The sequence below is a fragment of the Parasteatoda tepidariorum genome, chromosome 6 (genome assembly GCF_982258835.1).
Source record: "Parasteatoda tepidariorum strain Cologne lab strain chromosome 6, Ptep-v5.0, whole genome shotgun sequence".
NCBI classification, from domain to species: Eukaryota; Metazoa; Arthropoda; class Arachnida; order Araneae; family Theridiidae; genus Parasteatoda; species Parasteatoda tepidariorum.
The window spans coordinates 62,984,223-62,999,199 of NC_141760.1; the positions used below are offsets into that span (position 1 = coordinate 62,984,223).

Genomic DNA, 14,977 nt, shown 5'->3' on the forward strand with positions numbered 1-14,977 from the left:
TGTATAACTCTTTAGCTATCAATTTCTTAAAGACTCATTCTCTTTTACATTTATTTATTTCCTACTGCTCATTTTTTATGCTTTTCCTCATCATTTTTCGTTACTATATTGTGTGAAGATGATGCTATAGAGAAGTAATAATTCCCTACTATTTTTCCACTGTGCATTTTCCCGACTATAGAAGTGACATATTTTTGTATAATTTTCTTAAATTTTACTAAAAATAGGTTCCTGACCTATGAAGTTTCTACAAACATAATATTTACTATAGATGTTATAAAAAAAAATTTCCATCACAAAAAATGTAACATAATATTTTAAATAATTCAGAATTTTGTAGCCCACAAAGTTCCGAAAAAGTTATTTAATCTGTGATTTTTTTTTCATGTGGCATTACCATATATAAACGTAAAACTTCTAAAAAACTTCTTACTTATAAAACATCTTGGTCAAAAAATTTGTGAAATATGTACTACTTTATATTGATTATCAAAAGTGTATAGTGCAATAACATATGAAAGTAACATTAAGTCCCACATGCATTCAATAAGTTAAAGGATGCATTTAAAATAAGTTTTTCTTAATTTATTTTTGAAAGATACAATAAAGTCATTAATCACAGAGTTCTCGTTTGATAATTTAATACTTTTTTTTGCAATGTAAATCATCTCTTGGGATGAAATAAAACATGCAATATTCATGTATTCACAACTCATCTACTGTATTTTTATTTTATTTTTTTAACTTAGCGTTATCTAAATGCTCATGCTATTAATTGAAAATACCTATCTGGAAATAGTGTATTATGTATTTTGAATGTGTTCTTCACTTGTCAGCTTTCACTTAAGTACAGCATTCTTTTTTTAAAATTAGTCTAGTACTCTTTTAGGTTTGAGTGAATATTTGTGGTATTTTTGGAGACTCATAATATAACAACTTGGCGTTACAATAATCATTTTTATTATGATAGCATCTTTATATTGTCAATTGTATAGAATAAATTTAAATGCTTTCTTTTACCAGGATAACCATATAACCCATTTACAAGGATTACCATATATGTATGAGTTAACTTTTCAAAACCCCATAATTTTATGAATATCAGACAGGTCGACTTATACTCCAATAATATAGTACTTTATAAAAAATGAGTAGATAAGAATAACACTGTATCAATTTACCCCTTTCAAAAACTATTTTTAATATGTTATATACAAGAAATGTTGCATTTTCTCTAATAAAATTATCTTACATAAATTTTTTTTTTTGAAAAATTATTTAAATTGCGATCAGGAAGCAATGAAATCAACCTTCAAGTGACGTCAAATATGGTAAGATACTTTGATTAACTGGTCACATCACAGTCTTTGTTAATGCATCTTTCCTTAAATGGGCACTTTATAGCATCTTTATTTGAGGACGAATGCATCATATCCAAAAAGAATAATTTAAAATATTTTTAACTTGAAAAATTTTTATGTTTATTTGTTTTTTCAACAGTCGACTTATACACCCATCATATCAGAAATTTGGGGTTGACTCATACAAGTGAACTTAAAAACCAGGATGTACGGTAAGACTAAAATGATACTTACTTGAATAACACCGACGCCAATACCAATTCCTATCATTATTATCATATTTTCTTCAAAATATCTTTGCAAACGAGGAACACAGCCCTAATAAGAAAATTACCATGATCAATTTTAACATAGCATTTGTTAACAATAAATACACTAACCATTATATTAGTACATACTGTACCTAATTTATATTTATAGTACATACTATACTTAGTACATATAAATATAAATCATAAAGAAAACTAAGGACTCATTAGCTTTCTCAATGCTTTGCCAAGCCTAAGTTATAAAATATTAATATTAAAAATTTTGTGAGAAGATTTTCTGAAGGCCTCCTTAGCTATGCCAATGCACCATGGTTTTATTTTGTTCATTTACAATAAATTAATAAGTAATGTTAATCTGTGGAAACTGAACTAGTAAAAAATAATTATAAAACACATTAAATAATGTTTTTTTTTAAAAATAATAATTTGGGAAAAAATTTCCAGGGAATTATTTAAATTAATTTAAACATTAAAAGATTTAAAATACATAATATATTATTTTTATATGATAACTAGCAATCATAAATAATGCTGCTAAATATTAAGGTATAAAACTTTAAAATTTCAGAGGGACTCTTCCAATCAGTGAGGATATAAGACTACAAAAAGTTAAATGTATATAATATTAGTGCATAATCTTTGCAAATTTGAAATGTTGCAAAGATGTCTTCAGATAAAAGGTTTTAATTCAGTTACTTACATTGTTACTTATATACTTGGTTACTTGCATTTAATAAATTTAAAAAATTGATATACAACAATGGTGGTCATTTTCATGGTACACAATTGTTGTTGATGTTTTTTATAACTTTTTGCTAACATAACAGTAGTTTTTATTTACGTTGTTTTTAATGCCACTTGTCAATAATAGGAAGCCTGCTTAGTGAAAATAAGCGAATTTAAGGCAGAAGGGGAGTTTTTCATTTTTCAGTGGCACCATTTATGGCCAAGAATACGACTTCAGCCACACACACATGTGACAGCCAGATAATAAGGTGCACCCATTCATACATCCACAGATCATAATTTCAACCTGAACCAGAAAGCTATCAATATCCAATTCAGTACGCTCAGAGGTATTGATTTGTTAAGGGAACATGGAGGACTTTGTGATCAGACAGATTTAACGTGCACCAGTCACCATTTACTACATGGACAGTCTTGGGCTGCCAGGGAACTCACAACCTCTTGGGCAGGGGCAAAGTGCTCTACCAGCCAGGCTATACCGACCATGTGCCTATTTATTTATCATACTAATGTAGATGTTTTTTTTCTTTTAATTAAAATTTTTAAAAGCATGTTTCGTTTAATATATTAATGCATACTTCTAGAATTTTCAGAATAATTACTTTTTCGTAAAAACATTCTAAAAATTGTGTCAATAAATAGTAAAACATACAACTTATTCATAAGAATAAAAAAAATAAGTCATAAAAAACTTACTTCAGTATAAATACCATCAAACGACTGACCAGAAAATTTAATCTTTCGATGAAACTCGCATTCATCTGGGTTTTTACTTTTGCAGCACGTTGGTGGTACACTATAATACCCTATAGTTTTCGATATACCAACTTCCACTGCACTATTGTCCTTACTATTCAGACGAGACTGTGCCCAATCTCTCGGTTGTATAGCACCACAACAATGAAGCTAAATAAATAATTTCGAAATATAATTACAGTTTAAAAAGTGAGATATTGATTTGAAGGAATTTATCAACTATATTATTCAGAGTAACAAACATTAAAAAAAAAAAATCTTTATTACTAGTTTTTTTTTTAAGTCAGGAAAAATTACAAGAATACACTTTTAATAATTTTTAAATATTTATAATCATTATTATTGTTATTAATTTATTTTACTATGTAAAAAATTAGAAGAGGTTTTTCTTTATAATAAATAAAATAGATTGAAACTGAAAAGTAAATTTACATCATGTTGGACAGCATCAATGGTGTTCTCCACGGATTTAGATGCACCATATTCATCTTTAACCATTTTAGTTACTTGATGTTCAATTATTTTATTCACCTGAAATGAAGAAAAAAAATAACATCAGAGAAGTATTTGAAAAAATAATGTAGAAAAACAATAAAGGCTTTATATTTCAAAAGGATATTAATTTTTCACAAGTTTAACTAAGTCAAATTTTAAAGCTTATTTTTGGTGAATCTTAAGAGATTTATGAGTAAAAATCATCAAACCAAAATTTAAATTGCTTATTGCACGTTTTTTTTTTTAATTTTTTTTTATAATCGTTAAATTTTTAAGCCTCCAACACGGGAATAACTGATACTTATCTCTAAATGTGCAGTTAGTAGGAGAGCTAAAAAGATGTTAACGTTATCACAGAAAAGAAAAAGAATAACAAACCTCATCTTTGTACATCCAAGCCCACACGCCACCAGTTATTTCAGCAGCAAATATCACCAAAAGAAAGATGAAGAACTAAAATTAAAATTTCTATAATTAAAGCAAATACCATAAACGGATGTTCACATTTTTTAAAGAACACATATTTTACTAATATTATCAATAACAGATGGAGCCACCACTGTTGTAACTATAATAGAAATATTAGTTTTTTTTAAAAAATATAACATCAACAGATGGAGCCACCATTTGAAATGAAACATAAAAGGTTAAAAAAGCGAAAACAAAAATCGGAATAAAATAAAAAATATTTATATTTACTTATTTAGAGTTTTTATCAAAATGTAGGTTAGTTATTATGAAAAAAATTAAAAAAAAAACATTCCTTTCAATTACATTATCGTTAATTAAGTTAAATCGCGTTCAATAAATGTTGTGGTAATGTTTGGTACTGCACTATGTTTAACATTTCGACACAGCCTACTCATTACATATCGAATCTTTCCAGTCGTACAATTTTATACTAGCCTAAAAATAAAAGTAACGAAAATAAAATAGTTAAAAATATCTTATGGCTTCTTACATTTAATTTTATTAAAACTGGTTCCAGAAAGAAAAAAAAAATATCGATTTATTAAAGACCATAAACATTTTCTCTTAAAATGTTATTACACTTATTAACCATATTTTTATTTCTATTTGTTTTCAAACTCTAAAATCGACGTCTATAAATACATAAAAATTTCCATACTACCTTATAATTAAATTTATTTCTATTAATTTCTTAATTATAAAAAAACAATACATAAAAATATGCTTTTATTCAAAACGAGTATATTCATGTGTAGCTTTGATTATGCAATTAAAAAATAAAATAGAGCGTAACTCAAAATATTGAAATTGCAATAAAAAAAATATAATGTAGAAAAATAAGGAAAATCGTTGCATTTACTTTTTCGTAAATAAAGGAATCCATTAGAAAAAGCTATTAAAAATGGCCATTTTAGAACAAAAGGATTTCGCAGAATTCCTTTTTTAATTTCTGCATTTAAACAAATCCTTTATTAATAAATTCAGTTAAAAGTCTTTCTTATCAGTTTTGTTGTCTTTCAAAAAATACGCGAAACTGCCAATTAAAAGCAGTTAACTAAAAACTCACATTCATATAATTACATTTTTAATTCATATGCTTGCTGTTAGATAAATCCTTTTTCAAATAATTATGCAACATACATCATCATACTTGTTTACAAATGATATTATCGTATATGGAAATCAAATCAAATATAATTACAACTTCCTGTGAGTTAGATACAACTTTTTTAATTGTTTAAAATACTGAGTTGTCATGAAAATTCCCCCCCCCCTCCTTTATTTCCCTTAATTAACATAAATTTTTCATGATCTTTTTGACGTTAGGAATGAAATTGTTTTGCTATATTTGGCATAGATAGTTTTAAAATAAATAATTGAATAAAATGATAATTTTTTTAAAAAAATTATAAATCTTGTTTGACAGTATTGGTAGTTAAATAGTTTTTATGGTAAGGCCTTTTTTCATAAATGACCGAAATCGACAATCAGAGGTGGAGACGGTAGGGGGGGATTCATAATTTTCATTAATCAATTTTTGCAAAATGATGATGGACAATTAACTTGTCCTGCAGTATCTTTTGAAACAGGCAAAAAGCAATTAGACCTTGCCTTGACTAATCAGAATTTAAAAAAAAAAAAAACGTGCAGTACTAACTAAACATGCAGTATTTTAGATTCTCTATTTATTTACTTTTTATTTATTCATTTATTTATGGACAAAATAATACCAATACAATTCAGGAACCTTTTTTTTTTATTATAAAGTACAATACATTTGACTGTCAATACGTTTCATATACTGTTTTTAGATTTTTGATAAAATTTTTTCTGCTAAAAAAACGCTAAAAAAAATTTTTTAAATATGAAAATTGGTTTTTAATAGTTTAAACAAAAGTAATATTAAATATTAGAAAATTAAAAAAAGGCACAATATTAAATTACTTACTCAAAACTACTAATAGCACAATTTTATTGCTTTACAATTTTGAGAAAAAAATTCCGAAGAAGTTCTAAAAACTATATAACGTTGTTTCGTCTAATCTTATAAAGCCATCTAATAAAGCCCTAATAAAGGCTTTATTAGATTCGTCTAATCTAATAAAGCCCCGAGACATAATGAAAAATTTAACAAGCAATTGTGAACATTTTAATCAACGAACGGCTATTATAGTTATTTGATCAATATAAAATAATTGACAGACAATTAATCGAATATAAATTTTATTAAATAAATTTAAATATATAAATTTTGGTAAAGAAAAAAGAAAAAAAATTTGGAATCCCTGTCACCTTTCTACGGAACCTTGGGTTCCACGGAACAGTATTTGGGGACCACTGGTTTATAAACAAAAGTTTTTTAATAAACGAAAATTAAAAATTTAAACTAAAGTCAAATCTAGTAAAAACATTAAATGTTTCAACAAGAAAACAGTAACTGTTTCGATAGACCAAAAGTATGTCACTGAGATGTTAGAAATAATTTAATAATTTCATTTTAGGAAGTGCACTTCCTCCCCTGTATTATCTGAATATGTGACGTGCTAAGCTTTCAAAATGGGTCACACACATATATTATAACGATAAATTAAAAGAATTTCTTTCGATACAATTCTTTAAATTGCATATTTTTAAATGTCGTCTGGTACATGTGACAGTAGATAGAACAACCAGTAACTTGTTTGAAAGGAATAAAAAACTGTTTTGCAGATTATCAGCTGTTAATGATACAGATAATTTGATAAAGTTGCAATGTTAATAAAATAATGCAAAAGATGAAGTTTTTTTAGAAAATGAAATGAGAATTTATTTATGCCATGCAGCATAGCTAGAGTACGTGTCATACAAATAAATAAATATAACTTTTCTGTTTAAACAATTCGCAACTTTAAATATAAAAATAACAAGTGATACTACTAAAACGTTTAAAGAAGTTTTATGCATGGTATTCTGTAAAGAACGCCTTTAATATTTATTTTAATAATTCTTGACAAAAATGAAGTCAAAAGAGTATAAAAATTCGGAGTCACAAATTAATATTAAAACAAGGAAGAAATGAAGGGGCTATCGAAATCTAACAAAACACTATTGAAGAAGGCTGAACTGAAAACATAAAAACCACTTTGATTTCGAGAGGAAAATTGAAGGTGTTTCCAATAATCGCCTTTTAAAACCTCTCTGTTTCTTTCAGCAATCAAGCATTTTTCAGTGTTGTTAGTCTCCCTTTCCTCAGTAGTGATTATTTAGAATTCGATAGTGTGTCTTCTTAAGTTAAATATTAATTTGCGATTCGGAATATATATGTTTTTTTTTTACTTCATTTTTGACAACGATCCTAAAATTACGTTTTCATAAAGGCCATATAATTAGTATTTCGTATATTGCCATCTTGGCGAACGAAGAGCACGAACAAGAGCTCACAGTATCCTTTGGCCAAGATTGTCATACTATATCGAATAAAACGATAAAGTTATGCATGAAGTAATTAATTGCATCGATCGAACGGCTGCATGAAGCTATTTCCTAATAAAATGAAATAGTAATGTATATGTTGTAAAAAAAATTAATTCGAACAAATAAAAATTATAACTGTTTAATAAATTTAAAAAAATCATAATTCAATTACATTTAAAACACATATCACATTATTTTTGCTATATATTCGGATAATTTTAGTTTTTTTTTTACCACTTAATAATTCTTAGAATCACTCTTAAAATTATTTAAGAATAACAGATTTTAAAACATTTTTCAATTTTTGCCTTGAAGTAGAGTAGAAAAAAATTACTTAAAACGATTTTTTTTTAATTGTTTAGGCTACAGGAAGTCAATAACAATGATGTTACATAAAAGAAAAGTAAGATTTCGAGGACTTTCGTCAGTGAAAAACAAAAAATTACGGATAAGTGCCAGCAATGTGCCAGCAATTGACTCAGGAGAGTTTTTTTTCTTAATCTGTTTTTACTTTTTTTTTTTTTTTTACTCATGACTTTTTTTTCTTTTTGAATCAGACAAGAATGATAGGAACAAAATGTCCTTAAGATCACCTAACTATGCCATTCTCTTTACGTAGGCTACGTTTTCTTCTCTTTTTTTTTAAATTTTTGGTCTTTTTATTTATTTATTTTAAAAGCTTAAGTTTTGCTTAAAATCAATAATGAAACTTTGACATATACTTACTTAATGAAATATACCATTGTATAAAAAAAGAAAGAGAAAGATGTATGGATAAGACGTAAGCACTTATTGATAATATATATTTTAAGAAAAATGAAACTTTATTTCAGAACTGAAAAAATAAATTGAAAGAACAGGAACTTAATTAAAGCATTTGGTTACAAAATAAACTTTTTTTCAAAGCATTTTTTTCTTCTTCGTTTCATTTAATGTTTCCCGGGCCAGCTGCGCACGAATAGTCACTGAGAAATACAATTTTGAATATCTGACTTTTTAAAAGTTCGATTCCTCAGGAACTATTCGACCTATTTTGTTTAAATTTTATACTTTGCCATATAAAATTACATTTCTTAAAATAAAAAATAAGTAATATTATATAAAACAACAAAAAATAATAAATGGTTATTAAAATTTTGTTTTTACAATGATTATATTCAAATAAAGTTATTGCATAACTGTGTGAAAAAAAGTTTTAAATTCGCTTAAGAATCATAATCTACAGTGACACAATAGAAAGATAGGGTAAAAAAATATTGATAAAAATGTGGCATCATATAATATGAACATTCCCGAACTACAAAGAAATACAGCTCAATTGCAAATCAGCTCTGGCAATAGAGCTCTAAAATGGACACTACCTGGAAAAATTGAAGGCGACAATTTTCATTTTTTGTACATTTTTGTTTTTTGGGGTGTTGAACATAAATCATTAACGCATTTTCAACTGAAGTGGTAGGATATTACCTGACAAAAAAATTTCATTCGTTTCAAAAATATACAAATAGAAAATAACAGTCGACTAGTTTCAAGCCCTTCTTGTTTTATTCATATGGATGCCGAGTCCCTTTTTAACGACATTAATTCCTCATCACTTCTTCAGAGCGAGTGGAAATGCCTTTTGCCCTGATTTGCCCCTCTCAGCTACTTTGGTTTTTGTTTTTCATCTTTATCTTCGTAGGCCGCCTTATATTTTTGTTAAATCTCAAACCACTATTTCTTCTCATATACGTCTGGCAAATCTTGAAAATGCTCGCCTATTTTTGAAACGCTTGAAACATGTCGATTGTTATTTCCTATTTGTATATTTTTTAAGCGAATGAAGTTTTATAATCAGGTGACGATGCTCATTGTTAGTTCAATGATGTTGTAGCGAAACATCGATATTTCGTATGCTTTCTTGATATTTTAATATAAAATGTTTGTGATTTCTGTTGATTTTTGTCTTCTTATCCTCACTAAAGTTTTATTCTACTTAATATCCAGGACCTGATTATCGCCTAGGCCCAATAGGCATGGGCCTTAGGGCCCACAATTTCTGAGGGGCCTCAAAAATTACTATAAATTCTAATGAAAGGTGGGCTAGATTTGGTTTGGTTAAGTATTAAATAAAAAATAATTCAGCTAATCAGTGACTTTTAGCAAAAATCACCGATTTCATTTGTTTGTAATAAAATAAAAAAATTTATTTTGACATATTATTGTTTTATATTTTGCTAAAATTTATAGATATGTAAACTTTATCTTTGATTTTTATCTATTAGATAATAATCTTCGATTGTCTGCTTTCAAAATTTCTCGGAATGTTTATCTTGAATCATGCAGTTCAATAAATTATTTTCACTGCAAGGACTACTCTTAATTTCAAAACATTTAGTAAGGGGTCCGGAAAATTTGGTGGGCCTTGGGCCTGAATTTGTCTTGATCGGTCCCTATTAATATAATTTTATAGTCTTTGGATAAAACAACTTCTCTTGAAGTTATGTCTCTTCGTTATTATTTCTTAATTTACAACTAAAAAAGTCATGTTAGAATCTCGCTTAATTTCAGAGCTGGGTTTGAAACCAGACATCACACACAGAAGCTCATGGCAAGCACCTCCACATTTCTGGGGGCCCCCTAAATGTTACAAATAATTGCTTTTTGAGTTTTTCTTTTAAGATGTGTCTATTAGAGTTATGATTTAACAAAAAGTTGAATAAAAATAAGCACAAATTTATTAATATATCGTAATTTACTTTGTTTATAAATAATTTAAAAACATTTCATAGTTAAAGAATATGTAAATTTAGTTTTAGCTAACGAACAGGGTGCTCCTTGCCTAGGACACCCGTATTTCTAGATCAGGCAATGATCACACACCACTTCATTCTTATTGAGTAACAGTGACAGTATAATTGAGTAACAGTATAATTCAGTGACAGAAGTGTTATCTTACCGTTCCAAGCATACACGGACTCTCCTGTAATGCTCCACAACAACCGAGTAATCCAATAAGAAACATGATTGCCCCCGCTGCCATTAATATAAATATAGCTACGAAATACATATAGCTGTCTTCTGTATTTCCAAGATAAACAGAACTGTCGATGTACAGCCATATTGAAACTGCAAGCACACCGATTCCAGCTAACTATAACAGAAGAAAGACGGAATTATAAAACAAGCCATTATCATAACAGTGAAATTGAAATAAGCTTTAATACATATTTATAGATTAATTTCCTTGTAATCTTATAATTCTTTTTTACTATATCTTCAAACTTGAGAAAGAAAATGTTCAATGCAAACCTTTTTTTAACACTTTATCAAGTGTGGTCCAACTTCATTCAAATTTTGAACGTGCATGATTTTAAATATAAGCCCCAATATGTTTTAAGAAAATATTTAAATTACATAAAACACATAAACAAATTTGCGAAAAAAAAAAAGAAATCATTTAGCAGTGATTCAAAACGCACTCAATTTTAAAAAGTAGCAATCAAATGTTCCCTTTAATTAACGCTCGAAAATGTTTTAATTGAGCCTATTTTGTTACTTATATTTTTTGTATTTTTAATTTAAAAAAAAATATATTAATAAACTATTCAAAAAAGAAACTTTCCACAAAAAAAAATTCAGGTTAAATTTTCCTTCAAAATATTTCTATGCAGCATACATAAGAAACAGAAAAACAGACACTAAATAAACAAATTTAATGAGCATAACTGTAAAGATTGATTAGTTTTATATTGATTTTAATGGAACTAATCGAAAGCGGCTAAACAGCGCCAAACATAAAATTACTACTCAGTGCAATGGAATCAAATTGCGATATAAACCAAGTCTGAAGCAAAATTAGAATTGTTTTCCACGAAATAAAAAACGTGGAAGATTATTAGAGTGCGGGATCATGAAATTCGTAATTGCCTGATTAAGATCAACTCCTAGGGGGAGGGTTTGCCTAATTATTAAAAAGGAAGATCAGAATTTAATAATAATTTTCATATTTAATTGGATAACAAAATAATTTTCCTCAAATCAAAATCACTATATTTAAAAACAATGAATTCCGAGGTCTCATACGTTCTTCAAAATGTAGATTCAATTAAATCGTATTGGTTGAGTATTTAATAATTATTTTTGAATGAAACATGGAACAAAACAACAAAATAATAGAAAAACCAATCTCATGAAGAAACAAACCTAAAGTAGATAAATAAATTTAAAACGTTATTTTAAATTACTTCCTTGCAAATGTTTTATTAAACTCACAAATAGACTACACGACATCCTTATGTAAGTCTGATTAATAGACTACCATGAATTCCATAGTATACAAAACATATAGCTTGTTTAAAAACTAAAAGACATTACATTTCCCGTAATTGAGTACCTAATAAAGCGCTCTCTCTTATATGTGATCAACAAATCACTGCAGTATAATAAATATTAACAATTGAAGATAACTATTAATCAATTCAATTTTTTTTAAAGAAAAAATATAACTATTTCAAAAGGTTTCCATCTAATTGGAAAACGGAGTGGTTTTAAATCCATTTAATTTATGGGGCAACTAGGGTTGCAGTGGCAGGTTAATATTTATTGAGGCAGTATATGAAGAAAAGAAAAAAGGCGTCTTCTTATTTAAAGTTCATTATCCTCGGTAATTTATGGAAAATAGTTTTCTGAAGAAACTTAAATTGATTACCTTGTCTTATCTTTACAAGGAGAGAATCTTAATAATGCACATACGGATTCGTTAAATTGCCAACTCATTTTTGTTTCAGTCTATTCTTTATAATAACAGTTGAGAAACGCATTATTTTTTGTTTTTAAATTCGACTGGCATAGTTTTGCAATATAAGAATAAAAAACTGACAATCCAGATCAAAAACTAGGTTGTCCTGGAGGAATTTTCCTTTGAAGGCCTTGGCCTACCTTAGGTTGTCGTGAAAAATATGATGAAGACGTTGTTTTAGTTTTGTTTAGTGATCTCAATTAATAAACATATGAACACACATTTGTAGGCTAATTAGTAAATTAAGTCATCGCAAACCGTTGCTGTCATTTTGAAATGCATCAGGTTCTTTCGTAAAGTCTCCATAATTTACTTATCAGCGTAACAGGTGGCTCAGGGGATAGAGCGCTCGCTTCCGATGGGGTACCTGGGTTTGAATCCCAGCAATGGCTGGTCGATGCCAATTCCGCACCTGGTATGCACCGACCACAGGGCTGACATAAAATAACCTCAGTGGTAGACGGTCTCTTAGCCGTCAGGCTGACCGTGTAAGTTTTTCGTGGTTTCCTTCTCCATGTAATGCAACTGCGGGTAAGTTACATCAAAAAAGTCCTCCAGAAAGACAAATTTCTCCCAATACCAAGAGTTCCCTTGTCTTCTGCATTGGGATCTAAATTAAAAGGCTACAGAGTTGAACATAGGTAGTCGTAAACTCAAAATAGGGGTCAACTGTTCAACGGCAGTTATGAAATAAAAGAAAATCAGCCTGACAAGCTTTATTCTGATTGCAAAAAAAAGAAGCTAATTTTAGGTTAGAATAAATAATTTTACTTAAGTCTTATCTTTACATCTTAATCTCTTCCATAATCTAGGAGTGAAGCTGAATACTAGCTACACCACCGTCTCGTTTTTATTTTCTATTCTTTGTACTTGACGCATACGAAGCTCTGTAATTTTTTTTTTAATGTGACTAGCATCTTGTTTAATTATCTTAATACAAATATGTATGTCTCAGGCTAATTGAAAAATAAAGCTTCTTAACAAACCGACTCAGTCATTTGCATAGCTTATTTTAAGTCTCCATTGTAAGCTTATTTTAAGTCTCCATTGTATCCTGATCAGCCAAACACTTTTCATACTGTTTGCAGTAAATCCCAATAATTTTAATCTAATAAGAAAATATGTCAATCAATGCTCAATTAACCTGATATTTTAAATGGTTTGTAAAGATCACAGACAGATACCTTTAAGGGAATTAAAAAGATATTATTCGTAGCTCTATTAGTCTAATTCACCAAACTTTTCTATTCGAAGCACAGGCATAAAAACGAAGCGAATTCAGGCTGTTTGAAGTAAATTTTCGTATAGTTTTTAATTAGCCTAATGGCATAAATATAAAAAGGCTGAAATTTAACCGACTGGATAGAAAATACATATTCATTTTCACTCCGAGTTGGAAGCATACATTTTCGTATAGTTTTTAATTAGCCTAATGGCATAAATATATAAATGGACTGATAGTAAGAAGACTGAAATTTAACCGACTGGATAGAAAATATATTCCTTTTCACTCCGAGTTGGAAGCATAAGGCTTCTATCATAGCTTTCCATCTCACTCTATTGCGAGTTGGAAGCATAAATTTTCGTATAGTTTTTAATTAGCCTAATGGCATAAATATATAAATGGACTGATAGTAAGAAGACTGAAATTTAACCGACTGGATAGAAAATACATATTCATTTTCACTCCTAGTTGGAAGCATACATTTTCGTATAGTTTTTAATTAGCCTAATGGCATAAATATATAAATGGACTGATAGTAAGAAGACTGAAATTTAACCGACTGGATAGAAAATATATTCCTTTTCACTCCGAGTTGGAAGCATAAGGCTTCTATCATAGCTTTCCATCTCACTCTATTGCGAGTTGGAAGCATAAATTTTCGTATAGTTTTTAATTAGCCTAATGGCATAAATATATAAATGGACTGATAGTAAGAAGACTGAAATTTAACCGACTGGATAGAAAATACATATTCATTTTCACTCCGAGTTGGAAGCATAAATTTTCGTATAGTTTTTAATTAGCCTAATGGCATAAATATATAAATGGACTGATAGTAAGAAGACTGAAATTTAACCGACTGGATAGAAAATACATATTCATTTTCACTCCGAGTTGGAAGCATAAGGCTTCTATCATAGCTTTCCATCTCACTCTATTTGCGACCAGATATTTTGTTCCTATCTATGTCTTTCCTATTGTTTTCAATTCGTTTACAATCGTCCTGAGCGAAGTATTTTTAAGTCTTCCTTTTTTTCTATTGCACTGAGGATTCCAATCAAAAACTCGTTTTACGTTTATTTTTTTACGTTTTTGTAGAACATAACCAATCCATTTCCATTCACGTTTTTAAATTTCCGGATCCATTGGTTTGGATAGAAAATAACGGTGATTTTTCCAGCAACGAAGCTAAGAGTCACACTTTTTAACAGGGTGCGTAGCCAAATTTCCCAACAAAGAATAAGCACCTTTTAATTACTTTTCAAGCACTCAAAAAATATTTTTAAGCACTATATACATTGACAAAATGCAAAATAATTTTACACAGACTTTACATGATCATGATAAAACAACTAGTTTACGACAAAGAACTCTTTTCTTTATTATATTCGCCGTTATGAAAAGCTCAAGAGATTTTTCG

At 28.4% G+C, this 14,977-nt stretch overlaps 1 protein-coding gene across 1 annotated transcript in view; it reads right to left on the reverse strand.

Moving 5' to 3' along the window:
* LOC107450121 (CD9 antigen) overlaps positions 1-14,977 on the reverse strand; it is an 80,995-nt gene that overhangs the window by 3,619 nt on the left and 62,399 nt on the right. Inside the window, exons 2-6 of the mRNA XM_021147449.4 lie at positions 10,491-10,685; positions 4,007-4,081; positions 3,566-3,664; positions 3,074-3,283; positions 1,596-1,679 (exon numbers count right to left, since the gene is read on the reverse strand). Coding sequence (XP_021003108.1) covers positions 1,596-1,679; positions 3,074-3,283; positions 3,566-3,664; positions 4,007-4,081; positions 10,491-10,685 — 663 coding nt within the window. The remainder of the gene's footprint in view (positions 1-1,595; positions 1,680-3,073; positions 3,284-3,565; positions 3,665-4,006; positions 4,082-10,490; positions 10,686-14,977) is intronic.